Here is a 24,625-nt window from a genome sequence, read left to right as displayed (position 1 = left end):
AAAGTCCAGTGGTGGCACAAGGAAGTCCAGAGGTGGCACGGTGTGGCCGGTCCTGGCCATCAGCCACCTCATCCCCAGCGAGCCGAGGGTCCCCCCAGGGTGGGGCAGGCTCTGCCCTTGTCCCCCGTGGTGTCACCGCTGGGGAAGGGGACATTTTCCATGGCCGCAGGTGTCCCATCAGCTGAGCCACCTGTTTGTTTTGAGGCGGAACCCCGCGTTATTCTCTTCTCCCAGCCGGTTATTCCCCCATGGCCGGGAGGACGCGGGTCCCGTCCCCTTCCCAAAACACAAACCCGGAGCGCTCCGTGGAGCTCCAGCACTCCTGAAGCACCACCCCAAACCAGCGAGAGGCTCCACCTGGGGCTGGCACCAGCCCGGGGGAGGGCAGGACTGGCGACAAGGGGCTCGGGCAGCGTGGCTGTCGCTGTCGCTGTCGCTGTCGCAGCGCCTGGCGTGGCCGGGAGCAGCGGGAGTGGCGTGAGAGGCAGCGCAGCCGGGGGTGTGCGCGGTGTTTATATAGGAACCTGCCAAGCTGCAGGTTCACATTTCAGCCCTCGCTTATCAGCCGGGCTGTTCCCGCCGCGCTCGGACGTGGCGGCTCCCGGAGGCCACCGAGGCTTTTCCCGTCCCTTCCCCGCCAGCCCGGGGCTCCTCGCCTCGGCTCTGCCCCTCCGCCCTCCCCGCGGCAGCACCTGGAGCAGGTAACCGGGGCGGCTGCTCCGTCCTCACTGCCCGGCCGCGGTGGGGTTAAAAACGGCACGGAGAGAGACTCCGAGGGATGGAGGTGCTGGAGGGGTTTGAGCTGCTCCGGGGGAGCCAAAGGCCGGGTTTGGAGCAGCTCGCGGGGAGGGGACGCAGCCCCGGAGGTCACACGGGGAGAGGCTTTTCCAGCACGGGCAGGTGGCGCGGCGGGCACGGCCGCGCTCTGCCAGGGGTTAATTCCGGAGCTCCAGGGAAGGTGTGGCAGCTGGAGGAGGCTGGCAGGGCTGGTGCCTGCACAGGGCTCCACTTCCAGCCGGGATGTGGGAGAGGATCCTGCCCGGCCCATGGGGATCCTGCCCGGCTCGGGGGATCCTGCCCGGCCCAGGGGATCCTGCCCGGCTCGGGGGATCCTGCCCGGCTCGGGGGATCCTGCCCGGCCCAGGGGGATCCTGCCCGGCTCGGGGGATCCTGCCCGGCTCGGGGGATCCTGCCCGGCCCAGGGGATCCTGCCCGGCTCGGGGGATCCTGCCCGGCTCGGGGGATCCTGCCCGGCTGGAGGGGCTCCCCCTCTCCCACAAGCCATCCCTGAAGCCTGGGGGAGCAGCCCTGAGGGAGCCGGCTGGGATTCTCCTGGAGATTCCAGCTAAAATCTCCTGCAAACGCTGCTTCAAGTCACCTGGGAGAGACCCCGCTGTGTCTCCTGCTTCGCTCTCTTTAAAGGGATGTTTTAGGAAAGGCTCTTTTAGAGTGATCCTTCCCTGTGGGTTCTGTCACGCTTCCCAGTGTTTTCCTGGAGCCTGGAACAGCCCCTTCCTCCCCAAATCCCAGTGTCAGGTGCCCCAGCCCCTGTCAGGCAGCACCGTGTGGGTGTGCTGGTGTTTCCCTGGCCTGCTGTGGGATTTGGGATTGCTGTGGTGGTTCATTCCCGGCCTGCTGTGGGATTTGGGATTGCTGTGCTGGGTTATCCCTGCCCTGCTGTGGGATTTGGGATTGCTGTGGTGGGATTTCCCTGGCCTGCTGTGGGATTTGGGATTGCTGTGGTGGGATTTCCCTGGCCTGCTGTGGGATTTGGGATTGCTGTGGTGGGATTTCCCTGGCCTGCTGTGGGATTTGGGATTGCTGTGGTGGGATTTCCCTGCCCTGCTGTGGGATTTGGGATTGCTGTGGTGGGTTATCCCTGCCCTGCTGTGGGATGTGGGATGGCTGAGGTTTCCATCCCGTGGCTCCCAGCCATCCATGGGATGCCCGGGAGCTGGGAATGAACTCTCCAGCACTGGCAGGGGTTGGGTTTGGAGCTGAGCTCGTCCCGGCTCCATCCTGCTCTGTCTGTCCTTGAGCTCGCTCCGTCCTGCTGGCACAGGAAATGATGAGAGGGGAAAAGGCATGGACGGCTTTTCCCTCCTTCCCTAAGGTCTGGGATCGCATTCCCTCGATTCCCGGTGGCTCCTGGGTCCCAATCACATGGAACATCCCTGACCCAAACCCACGGAAAACAGGAGCCACGGAGCCACAGGCACCCGCAGGAGTGATCCCGCAGCTCCCGGCTGCTCTTCCCACGCGCTTTATCCCAGCTGAGCCCTCTGGAAATGCGGGATGAGCCTCGGGCTCTTCCCAGGGCAGAGCAAACCAGTTCCAGTGCCTTGGTCTGCTCCAGTTCCCTGGTCCCGGCTCCTGTCCTTGCAGGGATCTGTGACACCCTTGGAAGGATCCTGTGACATTTCTGGAGGGATCCTGTGACATTTTTGGAGGGATCCTGTGGGCACCCCAAGAGGTGACCCTGTGACACCCTTGGAGGGATCCTGTGACATTTTTGGAGGGATCCTGTGGGCATTCCAAGGTGGGGATCCTGTGATGTTTTTTGGAGGGATCCTGTGTCCAGTGAGCATCCCAAGAGGGGATCCTGAGGGCATCCCAAGAAGTGATTCTGTGACACCCTTGTAGGGAACTTGTGACATTCTTGGAGGGATCCTGTGGCCATCCCAAGAGGCGATCCTGTGACACCCTTGCAGGGATCCTGTGACATTCTTGGAGGGGCTCTGTGAGCATTCCAAAGGGGAATCCCCTGTCCATCCCAAGGGGCTGATCCCGAGCTGCTCCGCCGCCGCCAAAGGCTCCGCCGAGGGCTCTCTCCAGGCTGGGACTGGCCCGGCTCCAGCCCGGCTCAGCCATCCCGTCCTTCCAGCTTCCCTCCCCGGATCCCGAGGCTGCTCCTCCCCGCGGGGCGGAGGGAGAGCCGGGCCCGCGTTTATTTCTGGGGGAGAAGGAAGGGGGGAGCTGGCACCGGGCTCCTGCGCAAATTTCTGGGAAGCGGCGGCCTGGAACAGTCCCGATTTCCAGCTGGAAGCGTCCCACGGTGACTAAACTCCATTCAGGGCGAGAACTCGCCCTGCAGAGCCCAACCCGCCCGTGGCGCTGCGGAGGTGGCGCTGGGAGGGGGACAAGTGACACGGCCAGGGCTGTTTGGTGACACAGAGGTGTGTCCCGTCCCCGCGCCGCCCGGGAGGCTCCCAGGGTTTGGTTGGGTGTGTGCGGGGGTGGGTTCGGCTCCTTCTGTTTTTCCCCCAGCAGATTCCCGGCTTTTCCCTGGCAGCTGTTCCCAGGGGCTGCTCCGGGCTTGGGGCGCTAATGAGGACGCGGTTGGGAAGCCGGGAATGAGCTGTGATTCACCGGGAAAGCCGTTCCCGGCCGTCCCAGGCACAGCAGGGTGCGGTGGGCTGGAGGAGGTGACAACAAATCAGGGTTGTCGCATCCCAAGGCAGCGAGGGAAAGGTTGTGATTCCCCTCGGGGTGTCCCAAGGGATGGCACCGCTTTAGAGCCAGAGGAAACCCTGGCAAAGATTCTGAGCCTGATCCTGGGATTTGGGGAGCCCCGAGCGTGTTTTTTTTAGATCTTTTTGCTGAAGACAAACCTGATTTTTAGGAGACCTTTGGTTCTTTTGTGCGGGGGGATTGGCGAGGTGGGCACGTGCCCATTTTTTTGGAGGGTCTGGGGCATCCATGAGTGCCAGGTTTGGCTCCACGGTGGCTCTTCCCAGGCACCCGGGAATGCTTTTGGCCTCTCCGCACATTTCCCTGGCACCCACGCCAGGCCAGGCCGCTCCCGGGGCCGTGGGATGTGCCACAGACAGATTTGGGGCCGGAGAGCCACCGCGGCCACCCAGGAGCCGGCGCTGATCCCGTCCTTGGGAGCTGCTGGGCGCAGAGCCCTTGCACAACCCGCGCTCGGTTGTGTCACCGCCGGTGACAGGCTGTTCCCAGCCCCGGCAGGGTGCGGGATCAGATCTAAAAAAGGAGAGTTTCCCCATTCACACCCAGCCCGACGCGAGGGACGTGTGGCACCGCACCAGCGAGGCAACTGGGACGCTTGGGGAGGTGACAAGCTGCCCACGGTGACAAGTTTGCTGTGTCACCAGAGCGGAGCCGCTCCTTCCCTGCCATCCCGGCCTTGGGAAACGCGCCTGGGATCCATAAATCTCCTGGCAGCGCCTGGATCGTGCCGCTGGCACCTTCCCAGCCTCCCGCTCCGGCAGGTGTGGGGCTCCGCGGGGCCGGCTATGCCAGGAATGTGCCGAATGTGTCGGGGCTTGACTGCGGGAGGTCGGGGCGCGGGGTTGGGATGAATCACTGCGGGCCTGGCAGCGCTGCAGCTCCCGGGCTGGGGCAGAGCCAGCGCTGCCCAAGCCCCGGATCCAGAGCCTCCGAGCACCGCCGGGAAATTGGGATCCCGTGGAGGCAGCAGGGATGTGGAAGCTGCCGCTGTCCGTGCTTGTCTCACAGCCCTGACACGCCGCGTTTGTGGCTTTTTGGAGAGTGGGAGATCCGGCAGCGGGAAATTGGGGAATTTATCCAAAAAACACCCAAAGGCTCCACGGGGAGTGGCACAACCTGCTGGAGCCCAGGCTGGGGCTCACCCTGCGCCCCATCCGGGTGGGCTGGAGCGGGAATAGCAGCTCCTGGATCTGCAGGGCCTCAGGAATCACTGCTGGGAGCAGGGGGATGCTTCATTCCACCCCCCTGCACCCCCTGAGTGCTCCCAACTCGGGATGTTGGCACGAGTTTGTGGCTTTACATCCCGGGTAGGCGTGGGGAACAGGAATTCCCAAATCTGTGCTCATTCCAGGGCATCTCACGGACACGGGGAGCCAAACCGAGCCCCACATCTGCAGGGCCTTATCGGCTGCTGTGCCTGGCTCGCTGCCCTGGGCGGTTTTGGGGCCGTTTGGTGGGATTTGAGCGTGATTGAAACCATCCCTCGGCCGGCCTGGCTGCAGCCCGGGGGTGGTGCCGTGCAGATGTTTGTCCAAGGCTCTTTGTGATCATTCCAGCCCAGACGCCCCCGGCGCTGCAGCTGGGGCTGGACAAGGGTGAAATTCCCGGGGTGGTCGAGTCGGGAAGCGGGAGCTGGGCGGTGCTGTGAGTACTTCCAGAGCCAGGGGACAGGGGACAGGGGACAGGGGACAGGGGACAGGGGACAGGGGACAGGGGACAGGGGACAGGGGACAGGGGTGAGGGACAGGCATGGCTCCCCTCTGTTTCTGGGGACAAGCTCAGGGAACCTGGGATGCTCCTGGGAGCTGGTGGCGCCTGGGCTTGGCGACAGGAGCGCAGGGTCCCCAGGTGCCACCGCGCCGCGGGTGACAGCGCAGGCAGCCGGCGATGGCGCAGCCCGAGGTTAATCATTCAACCCCTCGGCAGGTTGGGTAACGCCGCCAGCAGCGCGGCGGGGGGCGGGGGAGGCGACAGGGACATCTGTCCACCCGCCTGGCAGGGCTCAGGCGCAGGGACAGCGCTCCCGCTCCTCCTCCTCCTCCTCCTGCAGCCCCTCTCCATGGGGATGCGGGTGCTGGTCCCGATGGATCCCGTGGGGACCTCCGGCATTGGGGTGTGGGGGGGACAGGGACACTGTGACAGCAGCGTGTGGCGGCTGAGCGGGTGCCGAGCTGGCCCCCGGCACGGCTGAGGGAGCCAAGAGCCGCAGCTGGGTTGTAAACACGGCGGGATAAAGTTACAGCCATCGATGTTCCTTGGAAAAGCTGCGGGGAAAAAAGAGGGAGAGGGAGCTCCGAGAGCGCCGAGCTGCGATCCTGGGCTGGGGGAGCAGCCCCGGCCCCTCTGCGCCGCTCCTGGAGGGGCTCAGCCCCTCGGCACCAGCCGGATTTCAGCAGCTCCCGCCGGGATGGGACAATTCGGGCAGCTCGGGGACACAGGGAGGGGGACACGCAGCCAGGACTCTGCAGGAGCGGCTGCGGAGCCCCTTGGGAACCCTTCTGCCAGCCCGGCCGGGTGTCCTGCGGGGACTTTGCCGTGTCACGGTGCCACTGAAGGCGCTTCCAGCGGGGCCAAGGGATGGCTCCTCGCTCCGCCCGGAGCCGAGGGGGTTAAGCTGGTGGCAGCTGCGGCGGCTGTTAATGATTGATACCGAGGACGGTCTCCATGGGCTTGGAAGGGAAATCATCCGCCCCGGCCGGCTGCGGGAGAGCCACCGGCTCGGCAGACGGAGGGGACGCGCGGTGACACCGGTGAGTGTGTGTGCGTGTGTTTGTGTGTGTGTGCAGCGCTGTCACACGGCCTGGACGTGTCACACGGAGCCTGGACGTGTCACACAACCTGGATGTGTCACACAACCTGGACGTGTCACACGGAGCCTGGACGTGTCACACAACCTGGACATGTCACACAACCTGGACGTGTCACAGAACCTGGACGTGTCACACAACCTGGATGTGTCACACACAGCCTGGACGTGTCACACGGAACCTGGACGTGTCACACAACCTGGATGTGTCACACACAGCCTGGACGTGTCACATGGAGCCTGGACATGTCACACACAGCCTGGACGTGTCACATGGAGCCTGGACATGTCACACACAGCCTGGACGTGTCACACAGCCTGGACATGTCACAGAGCCAGGCTGTGGCACACACAGCCAGCCCATGGCACTCGTGGGCCATTGTCTGCCACCAGTGCCACTGCGAGCAGCCGGTGCCCCGAGGGTGGTGACGAGCAGGGCTGGCAGGAGCCCCACGGCCCCATGGGGACCTGGCTGTGATTATCGAGTGCCACAGCTCGGGGCAGGTGCTGGGGATTTGTCCCAGCAGGATTTTCCCAGCGCCGCTGCTGTAATCCCCTGACCTGACCTGGCCGGGGAGGGGTTGGGGCCGCGCTCCTTTGATGCCAGGGCTTGCTGGGGACAGGCATTCCAGCCTTGGAGGTGGCTTCCTAAAGAGCTCAGGGAGAGTTCAAACCCTCCAGGGGCGAGTCCAGGTGGCGGCTTGGGGGTTGCATCGGGAATGGTGGCCTTTAGCTGGGAATGGTGGCCCTGGGCTGGAATGGTGGCCCTGGGTTGGGAATGGTGGCTCCATGTGGGGATGGTGGCCCTGGGTTGGGAATGGTGGCCCTGGGCTGGAATGGTGGCCCTGGGTTGGGAATGGTGGCCCTGGGTTGGGAATGGTGGCCCTGGGAGCCCGGTGATCCCATACACAAGGCACCAGGGCTCTGCCCCCACGAGGGGACAATGGAGTGACACCAGCGCTGCCAGGGCATGGACTGTCACCCGCTCTGTCCCGATGCAGAGCTGTCACCCGTCCCAAATGTCCCTCCATGGGGTCAGGATGTCCCCGATGTCCAAGTCCCGGCAGCAGCAGCAGCAGCAGCAGCAGCAGCAGCGCGTTTTGGCCGGCAGCCCCCGTGGGCCGTGCCTGGGACCGAGCCGGGGTTTCCAGGGAGATAAAACACAAACTCCCGGTGCTTTTTTTGTGCTTTTTGTGCTTCTCCCCGACCCCAGCTGGCGCGGCAGCGGGGGACTCGCCCTCCCCGCCACCGCCGGCCGCGCTGGCTGCCAGCAGCCGCTTTGTTCTCTGGAAATCCCCGGCCTTCCGCAGCTCCCGGCCGTCCATCCCACCGGGAGCTTCTCCCGCTGTCCCTCCCCGCGTCCCCCAAAGCCGGGATGTCCCCGTGTGACGCTGCTGGTGTGGCACGTGGGCCGTGGGTGCGTGGGAGCTGCCGGCCGCCCTTCCCGAGGACATTGTCCGGCGTGGCAGGGCCGGCTCCACAGCCCGGCTGCTTCCCAAAGGATCCAGCTCAGCCTTCGCCTCCGCCTTCCCTCCCTGCGCGGCTCCCACGGGAACCACAGGGATGATGGGGAGCTGGTGGCCAGCGTGTCCTGCAGGGCCCGGTGGCCCTGGGATGGCGTTGGGGTCTGGGGGTCCTGGGGTGGTGTTTGGGGTCTGGGTGGCCCTGGGATGGTGTTGGGTTTGGGTGGCCCTGGGATGGTGTTTGGGGTCTGGGGGTCCTGGGGTGGTTTATGGGGTCTGGGGGTCCTGGGATGGTGTTTGGGGTCTGGGGGTCCTGGGATGGTGTTTGGGGTCTGGGGGTCCTGGGATGGTGTTTGGGGTCTGGGGGTTCCCAGCCCCCGTGGCCAGCTGACCCCGCTCAAAGGCTCGAGGTGCTTTGGGAATGGCTCGGAGAACAGCCAGGGGAGGAGGTGACATTGGGGACATGGCTGCAGGCGCAGCCCTGGATGGGCCATGGCTGCTGCTGCTGCTGCTGCTGCTGCTGCAGCGACTTGTGAGCGTGGCCAGTGGTGACAGGCGGGATGTGACAGCAGCAGGGAGGGGCGGCTCGGCCACCACAGCCCCGATTTCGGCCCTGCCTGGGCCCCGCGGTGGCGGCTGATGGGGGCACATCACTTGTGACACTTGTCACAGGGCTGAGGTGGCAGTGGGGATGTGGCCCTTGGACTGGCACTGTCCCTTCTGGGGTGGCTTCACAGAGGCACCAGCGCAGGTGAGGGTGGGAGACATCAGCTCCACCCTGGTCCCTGTCCCCATCCTGGGGACAGCGGCACCGGGGTGGCACCGCGGTGGGGACACGGGCACAGGAGTGGGATTTGCTATCTGGGAGTGGGATTTGCTATCTGGGAGTGAGATTTGCTATCTGGGAGTGGGATTCGTTCCCCAGCCTCCAAGGAGGGCTGGCACGTGCCCGCGGCCGTTGGGGGACCTTGATCCCGGATCCTTGGCTGGTGGGGATGGAGGAGCGGGTGAGTCACTGCCCTGGGGACGTGGGGACATGGGGGGACAGGCAGCACCGGGGCGCTGGCCACCGCTCCGGAGCCCAGCATGAGGCCAGGGCTGCCCACGGGTGGTGGCAGTTTGTCCGTGGATGCGTCTCTTGCATGCCCCGTGCCTTAAACAGGTGGATTTGGTGGGTTTGGGTTTGGATTTGGGTTTGGACTTGGTTTGGTATGGACTCAATTTAGTCTGGATTCAGTTTGGTTTGGACTCGGTTTGGTTTGGATTCAGTTTAGTTTGGATTCAATTTGGTTTGGATTTGGTTTGATTTGGATTCAGTTCAGTTTGGTTTCAGTTTAGCTTGGATTTGGTTTAGTTTGGATTCAGTTTAGTTTGGATTCAGTTCGGTTTGGATTCCACTTAGTTTGGATTCAGTTTAGTTTGGATTTGGTTAATTTGGATTCGGTTCAGTTCGGATTCTGTTTCCTTGGTGCCACGGTGTTGGCACATTCTGGGACAGGCTGGGACCACTGGTGCCATCCATGGGGCAGTGGGGACATCCCTGAGGTGCTCGCTGGTGCCGATCTCACCCCAAACGGGGACAATTCAGATTTTTGGGAGGATGATGCGATGCTGGGCAGTGTCCCACGGTGTTCCCGAGTTTTTCCGGAGCAGGGCCGTGGCGGGATGGAGCCCAGCGGCCTCCCCGTGCTCCGCTTCCTTCTTTGGAGCTATCTTGGAAATATCGGCCCGATTCTTTCCCTCCCTCCTTCCCAAGGATTTTCCAACCCGCCCTGCAGGGTTTGGATTCTCTTCCCAAAGTCCAGGCGGAGCACGGCTCATCCCAAACCCCGCTGCTCCCCGCTCCCAGCCTGTGAAGGGCTCCCCGGGATTTTTTGGGGGTGCTGATGCCCTGCGGGGTCTGTCCCCTCCCGTTTGTGCCCATCCCGGTGCCCGGGATTTCCTCCCGGTGTCGCCTGGGGAAGGAAGAGCCGCGGGGAGGAGGGGGACACACCCAGGGACGATTTGGGGACACTCAGGGATGGTCTGGGGACACCCAGGGATGGTCTGGGGACACCCAGGGATGGTCTGGGGACACAAGCAGGGGGAAGGGACGCAGCCGCTGAATCCAGGGCAGCGGCAGAGCTCAGCTCAGCGCGGCTGCTTCCCTCGCTGTGACACCCGCCCTTCCCGCTGCCCTGCCGGGCTGGGGGCAGCCCAGGAGCCCTTCCGAGCCCCCCTAAATCCCCCCGAGCCCCCCGTGTCGCCTTTCCCCTGCCACCAGCAGCTTCCCGACTCCGCACCTGGGCTGGGGGAGGCGGCTGTGCCGCGCTGCCCTTCGCCTCTCCTCTGCGGGGACGCGAGCGGGAGCTGTTTGTCCCCGCTGTCGCCTTCCCCGCTGGCTGCCGCACACCGGGGCTGCCCAACCCCGCCGCTGCCGGAGCCCCCGGATCCCCCCGGATCCCCCCGGATCCCCCCGGATCCCCCCGGAGCTCCGGCACCGCCGATGCCACCGGCGCGGGGCGCGGGGGACGGGCACGACCGGCAGAGCCCTCGCCCACCGCCCGCGTCCCCCTGCCCGCGCGGGGCTGCCCCGGCGGTGTCCCCTGGCAGCGCTGGTGGCACCTGGAAGCGCTGGTGGCACCTGGCAGCGGCAGTGCCAGCCGCGGTGGCCATGCCGGGAGCCGGGAGCGGGCGCTGAGCCGGGAGGGCCCCCGGGACCATGCTGAAGTTTCGGGCGGACCGGAGGGTGAGGTAGGAGCGCCCAGGGGTCTGGGGGGGCCCGGGGGGGGCCCGCGGGGAGCCGGCGGTGCGGGACCTTCGGCACCGGGCAGTGGCTGCTGCATTGCAGTGCTTGGGAGGCGATGGGGACTCGCCGGGCTCTGGAGCAGGGTCAGCCCCGGCAGCGGCTCCGGGCGCTGCTTTCCGGAGCTTCCCGGCTCTTCCCGGGGGCTGCGGGCAGGTTTGGGGTGGGGGGAGGCAGCGCGGTGGGTGCCAGGAGGAGCCGAGGGGGCTGCGAAGTGGGGGTGTCCTGCCCCCAGCCTGCGGGGACAGGGACCTGCGGCGGGCAGGGATGGGGGGGACACCCAGCGTGGGGTTCGGGGTGGCGGGCAGGGATGGGGGGACCCCCGGCATGGGGTCCAGAGCAGCCGGTGGGTGCTGGCAGCGCCCACTTCCCACAGCTGGCGCTCTCGGGGTGCTGCTCTCTCAGCACTGCGCCCTCCCCGTGCGTCAGCGTGGCTGCGGGGATGGGACCTGCCCCAATTCCCGGGATTTGAACCCCTCCGAGGGCACAAAACGCTCCGGGAGCAGCTCCAGCCCTGGGGCAGAGCCCCCTCGGCTGTGCTGGAGCGTGGGCCGGGCACTGGGGGTGACTCCGGTCAGGCCAGGCGGGCACTGGGGGGGTTTGGAGAGCGAGCCCCCCCAGCTGTGGGGTCCACACAAACCCCCCGGGTTTTTAAGGAGCCCCCGAGCGCTGCTGGAGGGGATCAGATCCCTGGCAGGGGACAGGGCGGGACAGCTCAGCAGCAGCAGCAGCAGCACTTTTTGGGCTGGCAGTGGTTAATGCCTCCAGAGCCTGGCAGGAGCCCAGGCTGGGATGAAGCTCGGGATGGGTTGAGATGGTCTTGGCAGTGGCGTTTTCTTGCTCCAACTTCCCCCGTTTTGCTGACGGGCAGCGGGAGCTGGTGGCGTGCCGGGGCTGCTGGCACGGGGGTGGCTCCGTGCCCCAGTGCCCGGCGGGTTTGGGAAGGAGAGGATGGAAAAATTCCTGGGATGGAGCCCTGAACCTCATCCTTTCCCCCCTGAGCACCCCGGGAAGCGGCGTGGGAGGGGGTTCTGGGGTGGCCGGCAGTGCCATCTCTGTGGGATGGCAGGGCCTGGCACAAGGTGCCAGCTGAGCCTGGGACAGCCTGTGACACACTCCTGGCACTGCCGGGGATCCCTTCAGCTGCACCCAGTGCCAGGGGGGCAACAACGGCTTGTGGTGGGAATCCTGGGGTGGTTTATGGGGTCTGGGGGTCCTGGGATGGTGTTTGGGGTCTGGATGGCCCTGGGATGGTGTTTGGGGTCTGGGGGTCCTGGGATGGTGTTTGGGGTCTGGGGGTCCTGGGATGGTGTTTGGGGTCTGGGGGTTCCCAGCCCCCGTGGCCAGCTGACCCCGCTCAAAGGCTCGAGGTGCTTTGGGAATGGCTCGGAGAACAGCCAGGGGAGGAGGTGACATTGGGGACATGGCTGCAGGCGCAGCCCTGGATGGGCCATGGCTGCTGCTGCTGCTGCTGCTGCTGCAGCGACTTGTGAGCGTGGCCAGTGGTGACAGGCGGGATGTGACAGCAGCAGGGAGGGGCGGCTCGGCCACCACAGCCCTGGGCACTTTTTTTGGGAAATGCCAATGAAATCTCTGAGTGTCCAGGGAAGGGGCTGGAGCTGGGGAAGGGGCTGGAGTGGCTGAGGGAGCTGGGGGGGCTCAGCCTGGAGAAAAGGAGGCTCAGGGAGAACCCCCTGGATCTCCATGAGAGGAGGGGGCAACCAGGGAGGGCCTGGGCTCCACTCGCCATCCCTGGGAGTGTCCAGTTCAGTGGATGTGGCACTTGGGGACACGGTCTGGCGGCGCTGGGTTAATGGCTGAGCTCGGTCATCTTGGAGGGCTTCCCAACCAAAACATTTCCATCATTCTGTGGAGGATCCTAAGCGTGGGATTAGTGGGGTGCTCGGGGCAGGGGACGCCAGCCCCGGTGCCAAACCCCAGTGTTGGTGTGGGACCAACAGAGCAGCAAATGTGGCACTGAAGGGACTCCCTGGAGGACACGGGGACTCCCTGGGGGGACACGGGGACTCCCTGGGGGACACGGGGACTCTGTGGGGGGACAGGGGGACTCCTAACACCCACGCCATCGCTGTCCCCACAGCCACAATGAAAGGCGGAACACCTTCCTGCACCCAGTGACGGGACAGGTCCCCGAGGACACCTCCAGGCTTGACTTGCCAAAGTAGGTTGGCTCCCAGTCCCCTCGGTTGGGGTGGGGCAGCCAGGGAGGGCTGGGAAGGGTGGGGGCACGACCCCGGTGGGCTGCAGAAGCACAGACCCGCTGATTCCGCTCTCTCGTGTCACAGACAGCGCTCGGACATGTCCAGCAAGGCGGGCAGCAAACGTCCGGCCACCGTCCCCAGCGAGCCCCCCAACCACGCCATGGTGGCGGAGGTGCCCCCGGAGCGCCCCGGAGGCCGGGTGAGTGCCCGGGGCCGCGTCCAGGGCTGGCACCGGCTCAGGGATTCGGGCACCCCAGCCCGGGCACTGAGCATCTCCTCTCGCTCCGTGCAGGCTCCGCGCTCCTCCCGCAAGGGCATCGCCTTCGGGAAGCGCTCCAACTCCATGAAGAGGAACCCCAACGCCGCCGTCACCAAGAGCGGGTGGCTCTACAAGCAGGTACCCCCCCGTGCCACCCCCGCCCGGCCCCGCAGAGCCCCGGGAAGCCCCTCTCTCACTGCCCTTCTCTCGCAGGCCAGCTCGGGGGTGAAGCAGTGGAACAAGCGCTGGTTCGTGCTGGTGGATCGCTGCCTCTTCTACTACAAAGGTACGGCCGCCCCCGCAGCTCCCGGCCGCCCCCGGCGTGCCCCAGTGCCACCGGCACAAAGTCCCAGGCTCTTTCCGCGTGTCTCCACCCTGTTTTTTTCCCGGTGTTTGCCGCGCCGAGGGGTTAATCCCGAGTTTTCCCCGCCTCCCTGGCAGCTCCAGGGCTCGCATCAATAATTGAGGAGGTTGTTTGTGAGCCAGGCAGAGCTGCGGGAGCAGCAACAGGCAGGGAGCCGATCCCACAGGTGGGACGGAGCATGAGGGGGCTGTGCCGGGGGTCCCCGCGTGGGTGTAACCGCAGGATTTGTCCCCCCCAGACGAGAAGGAGGAGAACATCCTGGGCAGCATCCCCCTGCTCAGCTTCCGCGTGGCCGCCGTGCAGCCCTCGGACAACATCAGCAGGAAGCACACGTTCAAGGTCGGTGACTCTGCCAGGGCTTGGCAGGGGACAGCGTGGAGCTGGGTGGCGCTGGGGTGGCGCTGGGGTGGCGCTGGTGATGCTGGCAGGGTCCCTGCTGCTCTTGTGGCTTTCTTGGTGGCGGCGCATGGAGCTCGCTGGGGTGACCGCGGTGGGTCGGACCCGCGTCTGCCGGGGAAACGGGGACACAGCAGCGTCCCCCAAGGTCACCACCCGCCTCTGCCGGGCCCTGCTGGGTGCTGCCATCCCTCTCCCTGCCCTGCTTTCCCCTCTCCATGGCTGCTGCCCCCGCCGGCCTCTGCCAGCGGCTGCTCCCGGAGCCGGGCACGGAGCTGTCCCCAGTTCCAGCCCTGTTTTAGCTGCTTGACAGCCTCGGGCTGGGCCAGGGGAGGCTCAGCTCGGACAGCAGCAGGAATTTCCTCATGGAAAGGGCGGCCAGGCCTTGGAAGTGGCCAGGGAGGTTTGGAGTCCCCGTCCCTGGAGGTGGCAGCTGGAGGTGGCACTCAGGGCTCAGGGTGGGCATCGGGCACAGCTCGGACTCGCTGATCCCAGAGGGATTTTCCAGCCTCAATAATTCCGTGATTCTGTGAAATCCCTGCTGACACTGCTGGGGGAAAACCTCGCAGAGCTGCTGCCCACACACTGATCTCGGCAGCTGCTGGGTTTGGGAGGACGGTTTTGTCCGGGGAAGGGCAGAGAGGTTCCCACCGCAGTCCCACTGACCCCGTGCCTGTGTTTCCTCCTCCTCCTCCTCCTCCTCCTCCTCCCTCGGCGGGCGAGGATGCCGGGACAGGAGGGGTTTCTCGGTGCCACCCACCACGCCAGCACCCAGCCACCACCACCTAGGTAGTACCTTCTTGTGTTTCTGGTGCATGCAGAGGCTGAGGGACCCCCGGGCTCGCTCTGCTCCCCCGCTCCCGCTAATCCCGGGGATGCATCCCTTCGATTTCACCTCTTTCTCTGCCTGCAGAGCTTCCAGAAGTGCATGGGGGGGCTCAGGAGGTGACCCCAGCTGGGCACGGTGGCTGCATGCTCTGGGGAGGATGGAAACTCAAGGGAGGGGTTTAATCAGACCTCATTTTTCTGTTTTAGTTCTTTTATTATTATTATTATTAATTTTTTTCAAGTGATTGAACCCTCGGAATTCTTTCAGGAGGAAAACTCTGATTCCTCCCTTTTCTTCCTCCTCGCTTTCACCCACCCCTTTCCAGAGAGGGGGGAAGGTGGAAGCTTCAAAAAGGCCCTCAGATAAAAGGCTCCTTCCAGCATGTTCTGGGCAGAGAACGGGCACCAACATCTTGGATCAAAACTGAAACTTTTCCTCCCAAAATATTTCCTGGGCCGAGAAACCACCTTCCCCCTCACCCTGCATGGACGATGCTCCTCCGGTGCTGCCGCTCTTGCTGGGACCCTCTGCCACCCCAAAGATTGGGGTGCTGCTCCTCTCGGGGGGAGCGCTGGTCCCAAAGAATCCCTGGGGGTGGCTCCAAGGGGGATAAAACCCCGCTGTGAGGGGCCTGCAGAGCTTTCCTCCCGCTCGCTGGCAGCACGCGGAGGGAAAGGAGCGCTCCTGGAGCGGCAGGGTGGGGTGCCAGGTTGGAAGCAGAGCTCTCACCCCCGTGTCTGTGTCTCTCTCCCCGTTCTGTGCCCCCACAGGTGACGGTGTGCTGGGTGGAGGAGCTGCCGGCGCGTAACGGGCAGTCCCTGTCTCCCCAGGCCGAGCACGCCGGCATCCGGACCTACTTCTTCAGCGCCGAGAACACGGAGGAGCAGGAATCCTGGATCCAGGCCATGGGCGAGGCCGCCCGCGTCCAGATCCCCCCGTCACAGAGGTCAGTGCCTGGGGACGCGGTGCTGTCCTTGCTCCGCACCCGGGGACGTCTAGGGGCGTGAGGGACACCCTGAAGGGAGCTGGGGACCCCCAAAGAGCTCAGGGAGGGACAAGTGGCACCGCCAGGTGCCGGTGACCCCTCCGTGGTGTCTTGGCACCCCCAGGCACGAGAAGCCGGACTCGGAGAACATCCCCCCCAGCAAGCACCACCACCACCACCACCACTGCAACGCCGCCCTCCGCGAGCACGCCAAGGCCGAGCCCGACGCCAAGACCCGCGGGGAGGGCGACGGCCGCGGCTCGGAGAAGATGGAGCGGAAGCCGGCGGAGCGGGCGGACGGCAGGAAAGAGCCTCTGGCCAAAGCCAACGGCCTCACCGGACAGGAGCCGCCCTCGGAGCCGGGCAGTCCCTACCCCGAAGGGCCACGAGGGCCGGCGAGCGCCGAGCGGCCAGCACAGCCCAACGGGTGGCCGTACCCCTCGCCCAGCCGGCCCGGCAGCACCGCCTTCCCCCCGGGGGGTGACGGCGAGAGCGGGGCGCAGCGCCGGGGTGTCACCCCCAGGTCCCACCCCGAGAAGGTGGCCCAGCGCAAGAGCTCCATGACGCAGCTGCAGCAGTGGGTGAACTCCCGCCGCGCCACCGGGCCCCCCGAGGAGCTGCGCAGGTGAGGGGTGCACCAGGATGCTCCTTTGCTCCGGGTTTGGTCCTTCTGGGAATGTTCTGCCCCTTCTCTTCTCATTTTTTTCTCTCCTTTCTTCTTTCTCTCCCCGTGCCAGCTCGGAGCTGGGCGTGGGACATCCCCAAAAGCCAAGGAGGGTGGGTTGTAATGGGGGGTCCCTGGGAAGAGGGGGCCAGGATGGGGAAGCCACCACAGGGTCCTTTGGAGGAGGGATACGAGGACGGGAAGCCACCAGAGGATCTCTGGGACGAGGGATGCCAGGGCGGGAAGCCACCTCAGTGTCCCTGCAGGAGGGATGTGAGGAGAGGAAGCCACCACAAGATCCCAGAGAGGAGGAATTACATGAAGGGCAGCTCCTGTGGAGTCCCTGGGATGAGAGGGAACAGGAGGGGAGGCCACCACAGTGTCCCTGGGAGGAGGAATGACGGGACAGGAAGCCACCTTGGTGTCCCTCAAGGAGAGATACAAGGAGAGGAGGCCACCATGAGATCCCAGAGAGGAATTCCATGCTGGGAATCTCCCATGGAGTCCCTGGGAGATGGGATACCGGGATACCAGGAAGCCACCTCAGTGTCCCTGCAGAAGGGACACAAGGAGGAGAAGCCACCATGAGATCCCAGAGAGGAGGAATTCCATCAGGGAACATTCCCAGAGTATCCCCAGCAGACGCAACCCCACAAGGGAAACTGCCACAGAGCCCCAGGCAGGAGGAATTCCATGAGCACGGAATCCCTGGCAGGACAAAAGCCACCCATCCCCGGTGCATTCCTGGGACAGCATCCCCGCTGTCCGAGCCGCCTCCTCTCGCGCTGTCCTTGCCCACCCGGCTCTCACCTCCCTCTCCCCTTCTCCAGCCCCACCAGGTTTTACCCCGTGTCCCGCCGGGTGCCCGATTATTACTCGTCCTACTCGCCGCAGTACCCGGAGGAGTACCAGTACTACCCGCCGGGCGTGCGCCCCGACAGCATCTGCTCCATGCCCGCCTTCGACCGCCTCAGCCCGCCCTGGGCGCTGGAGGACAAACGCCACTCCTTCCGCAACGGTGGTCCCTTCCACCCCGCCTTCGGCCGCCAGGATGTCCCGCTGTGGCTACCGGCGCCCTCCAGGCCGCCCAGCTACCTGGACGAGGTGGACGCGGCCTCGGGCTCGCTGAGGAGGATGTCGCTGCAGCCGCGCTCGCGCTCGGTGCCGCGCTCGCCCAGCCAGGGCTCCTACGGCCGCGCCAGGGTTTACTCGCCCGTGCGCTCGCCCAGCGCCCGCTTCGAGCGGCTGCCGCCCCGCGGAGATGAGATTTACGCCGACCCCGCCACCTTCGTGATGCGCAGATCCATCAGCTCGCCCAAGGTGGGCAGCCCACCTGTCCGGGCGGGGAGGTGGGGCAGGGGTGTGGCCGCGCCCCGGCTGTGTCACCTCTGCGTGCACGGCTGGCCGCAAAGTGCCACCAAGGCTGTGGCTTGTGACAGAGGGTGGGTTTGGGATCCCCACTGCCATCCTGGTTCGATGGGATGGGATCCATGGGATGGGATGGGATGGGATCCATGGGATGGGATCCATGGGATGGGATCCATGGGATGGGATGGGATCCATGGGATGGGATGGGATCCATGGGATGGGATGGGATGGGATGGGATGGGATGGGATGGGATGGGATCCATGGGATGGGATGGGATGGGATCCATGGGATGGGATGGGATGGGATGGGATGGGATGGGATGGGATGGGATGGGATGGGATGGGATGGGATGGGGTGCTCAGGGGCACCCCAAGATGTGCTCCCAAGCAGGGATAACTGATGCCCCTCTCCCTCTCCTGCCCTCTCCTGTGCTTTCTCCTCCTGATTTTGGGGTGGGGGTCCCCTTTCTCCACAGTACGATTACCTGGGTGACAGGCGGCCCGTCCCAGCCGGGGTGTACCCCTACCACTTCCCGGCGTCCCCCACCATCCACGACAAAATGGTACGTACCCGCTGTCCCCCGGGGTGACCCTGTGACGGGGGGCACAGACCCCACCCCGGGGACGTGGGGCAGATTGGGGGGTCCTCACTCAGGTGCCAAGGAGGAGCCAGTGCACTCCAGAGGCAGCTTGGAGGGTCAGAGCTGGGCCTTTCATTGGTGTCTCCGCTCCCTCCCGGCCATTCCCGAAGGAAATCCATGTGGGAAGGCCCCTCTGTAGCAATGGGACACCCTCGGACCCCCAGGGTGGTCCCTGGCTGAGGCCGGCACTCCCCAAACCTCTCCCGCTCTGCTTCCTCACATCTGGCCACAGCTGCTTTCTTCTCCTGCCTCGTGTCCCCTCCCGGAGCTGGGGGATGACACCGGGAGGTCCCCACAGATCCCAAAACCCTGGGACAGGACCGCCAGAGGAGGGAGAAGCCTGAATTTCACCACACCCCACCCATGCCGCCCATCCATCCCCGCAGCCGGAGGCAGGGTCTCCCCAGGAGAAACAAAAGATAAACAAGAAACCAACTGCTCAGGGTGTGCGGGGGTGGGGGGGCACATTCCCGGCAGCATTCCCGGCAGCATTCCCGGCCCGGGGGCCATTCCATAGGCTCCCCCCTAACCGCTTTGCTTCTTCTTTTATGTGTTTCGCTGCTCGTTTCTTGCCTGCTGGCTCCTGGTAGGATGAACTTTTAGACCTTCAGTTGCAAAGAAACCTAGAATATTTGGACCAGCAGGTAGGCGGAGCTGGCTGCCAGCCTCACCTCACCGGCTGCTTCTCGTCCCACCCCCGCCGTGTCCCTGTCGCCTCCTGCCATCCATCGCCACCCCTCCCGGCATCCCAGCAGCATCCCAGCAGCACCAGCTGTCTTTTTTGTTTCTTTGGTTTGGCTTCTTCCATCCTCCGCATCCGTAGGGCCGCTCATGGCTCGGCAGAAAAGCTCCCCCCACCGCGACCTCCAGCCTCTGTGTGGTGTGGTGGGGATTTCTGGGGGGAGTTTTGGGGGTTTTGGGGCAGATTCCGACATTTTTGGGAGTTTTTCTGGCGTTCAGGGGGTGCGGTGGGTCTGGGAGACCCCAGGTTGGGGCTGGACACCTGCAGGGTGTCCCCTGTGCCCAGGGGTGGCAGGTGACCCGTGGGGACCGTGGTGACGTGGGGGGACCTCGGGGATGAAAGGTTTGCTGCAGGTGGGCACCAAGTGCCCAAAACCCAGCAGCTTTTGGGGACTTTTGGAGGAAAATCTTGATTTTGCCATGGGTTTTTGGAGGAAAACCCTGAATTTGAATGGGGTTTTTGGAGGAAAACCCTGAATCTGAATGCGGTTTTTGGAGAAAAACCCTGATTTTGCCAGTGAGTTTTAGAAAAAAACCCTGATTTTGCTGGAGGTTTTTGGAGGAAAACCGTGTTTTTGAATGAGGCTTTTGGAGGAAAACCTTGACTTTGCCAGGGGTTTTGGAGGAAAACCTTGGAGGAAAACCTTAATTTTGAATGGGGTTTTTGGAGGAAAACCCCGATTTTGCCAGCGATTTTTGGAGGAAAAAAACCCAGGAGGGTTTTGGAGGTGGACACAGCCGTGTCCAGGCAGGGGCTGAAGCCGCAGCCGGGCACAGGAGCTGCAGCCCCGGCCAGGTTGGCACGGAGGGAGCTGCACGATCCCATTTGGCTGCAAATCTGCGGTGGCCGGGATCTGTGTCCGCCTTGGAGCGGGGCCAGGTCCGGGCAGGAGCTCTCGCTGCAATAAAAGCTCCCTGCGCTGTCTCGCAGCCGCTGGCAGCGCCGCAGCCTCTCCGCGCCTCTTTAAAACGCCCCCTAAAAAGGTTTGGCATCTCCTCCTCCTCTTCCAGCGACCTCTGGAGAGGCTAATTCAGAGTGACGCTGTCAAGGGCCTCTTTTCAAACATCCTCCTGCTCTGTTTTCTCTCTCCTTCCCCGCCCACGCCTCTCCCAGCTGGGAGTTTGGGCGCTGCTTTGGTGACAAAAGTGTCACCCTTTGGATTTCAGTGGTCCCAGGGATTCCCTGGAATGTCCTGCTGGGGCTGGGGGCTCTGGGAGGAGCTCTGGCGCTGGTGGCTTGAGTGGCTTTGTCACCTGGCACAGCTGGCTGGGGACAGTCCTGTCCCCTTGCAGTGGCACAGACCTGCCCAAACCATGCCTGGCAGCGGGGACGTGCCATTCCCGGTGCCACCTGGAGAAGGGGACGCTGCTGTCCCCAGCCCCAGCTTTCAGTCACCTCCCCAGCACCCAGCGTTGATTTGCAGGGCTGTGTTGGCCCCGGCTGGGCAGAGAGCCGTGGGGCAGTGCCAGGGGCTGTCCGTGTGTCCGTCCGTGTGCCGGGCCACACCGCTGCCGTCCCTGTCCGAGCTCGTGTCTGTCTGTGCCGTCTGCTCCGAGCTGGCTCTGTTTTATCCGTGTTTTCCCCCCAAAATAAACCACACCAAGCAGCAACAGCAGCGCGGGGCCACAGCTGGAGCGCCTGGGCCTTCTCAGGAGGTGGAATTTTGCATCCTGAGGGCTCCTGGACCGGTCACCGCTGTCACAGGCGCGTGTCCCCGCTGACCTGTGCCCTTTCCTTCCCTGTGTGCCGCAGATGAGCGAGAGCGAGACCCTCATCACTATGGTGAACAGGATGGTGGAGACCTCCTCCCCTAGGGCCCAGCTCTACATGCAAGTAAGGCTCCGGCCACCGGGCCCCGCATGGCTCGTGCCACCCGGGGTCACCTCCTGCCACCCGGGGTCACCTCCTGCCACCCGGGGTCACCTCCTGCCATCGCCACTCGCTCAGCAGCTGCGGCATCCGGCACATCCCGCTCTCGGGGGACGCGCTGCTCCATCCCAGGCTTTGCTAACCCATCCATGAGCCATTCCAAGCCGGCAAATCCTCGTGCTGGTAGCGCGAGGTGGGGACCGAGCCGCCCCCGGGGACCCTCGGGGACCGCGCCACCCCCGGGGGACCCTCGGACGGAGCCGCCCCCGGGGATCTCGGGTGCGCGGGGCTTGTCTCGTCCTTGTTTTGGAAGGAGAAGGTGTGGGGTGACAGGAATGCAGCTCTTAAACCAACGGGATAATTCCTGAAACAGGGACAGGGAATGGCCTTTCCCTCACCCCCAGAGGCTCCTTCTGTCCCCAGCACTCAGACATCCCTGCGATGTCACATCTCTCGAGCCCCCCAGTGCCACCCACCCTGCGTCGAGCCGCCCTGGGCACTTTCTGGATGGGATTTTCCAACAAAACCCGGAGCCTGTTTCCATCTGCTGCTGCCAGGGAAGCGCCGGAGGGTGAACCCGGAGCTCCCGGGATGCTGCTCCGGCTGGCCGGGCTCCCTGCCCGGAGGCCGCCTCATCCCGATCCACCCGGCTCTGCTTCCAGCCCCGCGGGCATTTCCCAGATCCGGATCCATTTGCATCATCCCGGAGTTTTAAATGGCTCCAAAGCACCCTCTCTGCTTTCTAGCAATAATGATCCCCTCCTTCCTATCTCGTGCCTTTCATCTCCAGCTCTGGGAGGCAGCTAATTGCTGAAGGTCCCATTAGTAATTGAGATTTCCAGGAAAGGAAAATGACTCACGGAGGAGCCGGGCGGGGGTAAACAGGCCCTGCTGCCGCAGCAGCTGCTGATTTATAGGTGCTCCCACTCCGCCGAGGTGGAATTACAGCTCAATCGCGCTGCCTTTGTTTTCCCTGCCGCTGGAAATGTGGCGGTTAATGATTCACGAGCTCCTTCAGCTCCGCGGAGAGGCTGCCGCTGGATCATTCCCATCGGGAATGGGCAGGGAGAGGTTGTGGCTTCATCCCAGTGAATCCCGACTGATGGGGAGCTCGGCTCCGGTCTCCTGTTCCCGGCTGAGCTGGAGCAGAGGCTGGGCAGAGCTCAGAATAAAGCAGGGGTTTATTGAAGGGCCTTAAAGGACACACCTTGGGCAGAACCTTGGTCTACACCCAAAACGGACCTAAAAATGGTCACCAAATGGTGACGATCACATTTTTATCAGTTTTGGTCCATCTGCATATCGGGGCTCATTGTCCAATTACAGCTCCAGCTTATGGAGTCTCATCCTTGTTTTCTCTCTTCATCATTTCTGCTTTTGGGCCGGAAACTTGTGACAATTGTCCTTGGCATCAAGCTGGAAAAGGAATTGTTGTGTCTGCTCTGTGAAGAGAGCTCACTGACGCTGAATATGAAGCTCAAAACTCCACACCTGAGCAGGGCAGGATATGAAAAATGTGAAAATTAAAACTTAAGGCATCAAGAGAAGGGCTGGGAGCTGCCTTCCCTTCCCTGGGCGTCCCCAGAGGGCCGGGCTCACCCCTCGCTCTGCTTGCAGGTGACGCCGTTCCCGGAGCCCTACAGGGACACCCTGCACCCCTACAAGATCAGCGAGCAGGACACTGATGTAAGAGCCAATCCTGTCCCCTCTGTCCCCTCTCCGTGTCCCCTGTCCCCGCAGGTAGAGCTGTGCCTGTCGCTTTGTGCTCCTCAGGGATAAATCTTCCCCTGAGTTTAGGTCTTGCCCCATTTCCCGGTTTGTCACCCCAAAATCCCTGCGATGACAGCAGGAGGTTGGAACCCCCGCCCCCATCCCTCCCAGGCCACAAATCCCATCAATCCTGGCTGCATCCCGGTGGGATTCTCATCCTGCTCTTCCTCTCCCCCTTCCTCTTCCCGGCCGGCACAGAAGCTGCTGGGGAAGCTCTGCGAGCAGAACAAGGTGCTGCGGGAGCAGGAGAGGCTGGTGCAGCAGCTCCGGGCTGAGAAGGTACGTGGTGGCACCTCAGGTGGCCACGGGGGGACCACGTGGTGGCACCTCAGGTGGCCACGGGGGGACCATGTGGTGGCACCTGCGTGGTGAGGACGTGATGTCACCATGGGAGGGCTTAGGATTGAACCTGGACATCCAGGTGTGAGTGTCCCCTGTCACCTGAACCTGGACATCCAGGTGTGCGTGTCCCCTGTCACCTGAACCTGGACAGCCAGGTGTGTGTGTCCCCTGTCACCTGAACCTGGACAGCCAGGTGTGCGTGTCCCCTGTCACCTGCACCTGAATCCATGTCAGTGTCCCCTGTCACCCTGAACCTGGACATCCAGTGGAGAGTGTCCCCTGCCATCCCTGGGTTGAAGGGTCATTAAAAACATCTCGTTCCACCCCTGGTCCACCATCCCAGGTTCTCCAACCTGGCTTTGGACACTTCCAGGGATGTGACAGCTGCAGCTTGGGGACATTTCTGGACGGGGGTAGAGGCCATGGCACTCGGGGTGTGTTATTGAGCAGCCAGGACCTCGTGGCTCCATCTGTTCCTGCAGGAGAGCCTGGAGAGCGCCCTGATGGGGACACACCAGGAGCTGGAGATGTTCGGGAGCCAGCCTGCCTACCCAGAGAAGCTGCTGCACAAGAAGGAATCGCTCCAGAACCAGCTGATCAACATCCGTGTGGAGCTGTCCCAGGCCAGCACGGTAACGGGGGGAATTGGGGTCCCTTTTGTCCCTTCCCGGCTCCCCCTCCCTGGGGACAAATCAGGCACAGGTGCCACCTCAGCTCCTGCTTCTGTCTCTGCACCTCAGAGCTTGTCCCCACTGCTGCCACCCCCTCCCCAGCTCGGGGGGTTGTGCTGGGTGCCAAAGACCCCCCTGGTCCCCCCCACTGTCCCCTCAGGCCCTGGCAAACAGCACGGCCGAGTACGAGAGCCTGGAGAGCGAGGTGTCCACCCTGCACGATGACCTCTGGGAGCAGCTGAACCTGGACATCCAGGTGAGCGTGTCCCCCTGTCACCCTGAACCTGGACATCCAGGTGAGTGTGTCCCCCTGTCACCCTGAACCTGGACATCCAGGTGAGTGTGTCCCCCTGTCACCCTGAACCTGGACATCCAGGTGTGTGTGTCTCCTGTCACCCTGAACCTGAATCCATGTCAGTGTCCCCCTGTCACCCTGAACCTGGACAGCCAGGTGTGCATGTCCCTGGTCACCCTGACCCTGAATCCAGGTCCCCTGCCATCCCCAGGCTCCCCATGGAGATGACACCCCTCTCTGCCCCCCACCAGTGGGTTCTCCATGCCCATCCCTCATGTCCAGCTTCGGCCACCCTGGGCACTTGGGTGCCATCGAGGGGGGCAGCCCAGAGCCCCCCCAGCTCCTCCCAGCCCAGCTGGGTTCCTGGGGAGCAGATCCAGAGCTTCCAGCAGGATAAAAATCCTGGATGTGATGGTTCAGCCTCAGCCAGTTCCAAAGGCTCACTTTGGGGTTGGGGTCCAGCCTGGTTTGGGGTTGGCGCTGGTGTCCCTGGGACCCCTCTGAGTGCTGCCCTTTCCCCCATCCAGAACGAGGTGCTCAACCGGCAGATCCAGAAGGAGATCTGGCGGATCCAGGACGTGATGGAGGGGCTGAGGAAGAACAACCCCTCCCGTGGCACCGACACCGCCAAGCACAGAGGTGAGGGGGGGCTGTCCCTGCCTGGGGCATCCCTGGTGGGCTCC

At 64.0% G+C, this 24,625-nt stretch overlaps 1 protein-coding gene across 9 annotated transcripts in view; it reads left to right on the top strand.

The window, feature by feature from the left end:
- Positions 1 to 24,625, top strand: part of PLEKHA6 (pleckstrin homology domain containing A6) — a 48,491-nt gene that overhangs the window by 17,177 nt on the left and 6,689 nt on the right. For 2 of the 9 annotated variants that reach the window (XM_086861598.1, XM_086861594.1), the window contains exons 4-17: positions 12,627 to 12,707; positions 12,832 to 12,946; positions 13,040 to 13,144; positions 13,220 to 13,292; positions 13,609 to 13,709; positions 15,366 to 15,541; positions 15,705 to 16,205; positions 17,075 to 17,564; positions 18,089 to 18,175; positions 22,482 to 22,550; positions 22,833 to 22,913; positions 23,459 to 23,608; positions 23,808 to 23,903; positions 24,470 to 24,581. In XM_086861598.1, coding sequence (XP_086717724.1) covers positions 12,627 to 12,707; positions 12,832 to 12,946; positions 13,040 to 13,144; positions 13,220 to 13,292; positions 13,609 to 13,709; positions 15,366 to 15,541; positions 15,705 to 16,205; positions 17,075 to 17,564; positions 18,089 to 18,175; positions 22,482 to 22,550; positions 22,833 to 22,913; positions 23,459 to 23,608; positions 23,808 to 23,903; positions 24,470 to 24,581 — 2,237 coding nt within the window. Of the gene's footprint in view, positions 1 to 6,122; positions 6,222 to 10,382; positions 10,474 to 12,626; positions 12,708 to 12,831; positions 13,145 to 13,219; positions 13,293 to 13,608; positions 13,710 to 15,365; positions 15,542 to 15,704; positions 16,206 to 17,074; positions 17,565 to 18,088; positions 18,176 to 18,843; positions 18,898 to 20,747; positions 20,829 to 22,481; positions 22,551 to 22,832; positions 22,914 to 23,458; positions 23,609 to 23,807; positions 23,904 to 24,469; positions 24,582 to 24,625 lie in introns of those variants that run through there. The other 7 variants (XM_086861591.1, XM_086861593.1, XM_086861597.1 and 4 more) reach the window with 7 other exon arrangements.

This window comes from Cyanistes caeruleus, chromosome 24, assembly GCF_971803275.1.
Source record: "Cyanistes caeruleus chromosome 24, bCyaCae1.hap1.1, whole genome shotgun sequence".
In the NCBI taxonomy this organism is placed as follows: Eukaryota; Metazoa; Chordata; class Aves; order Passeriformes; family Paridae; genus Cyanistes; species Cyanistes caeruleus.
The sequence above is the reverse complement of the archived record's forward strand: the minus strand, read 5'-3'. Positions and strand labels throughout refer to the sequence as shown.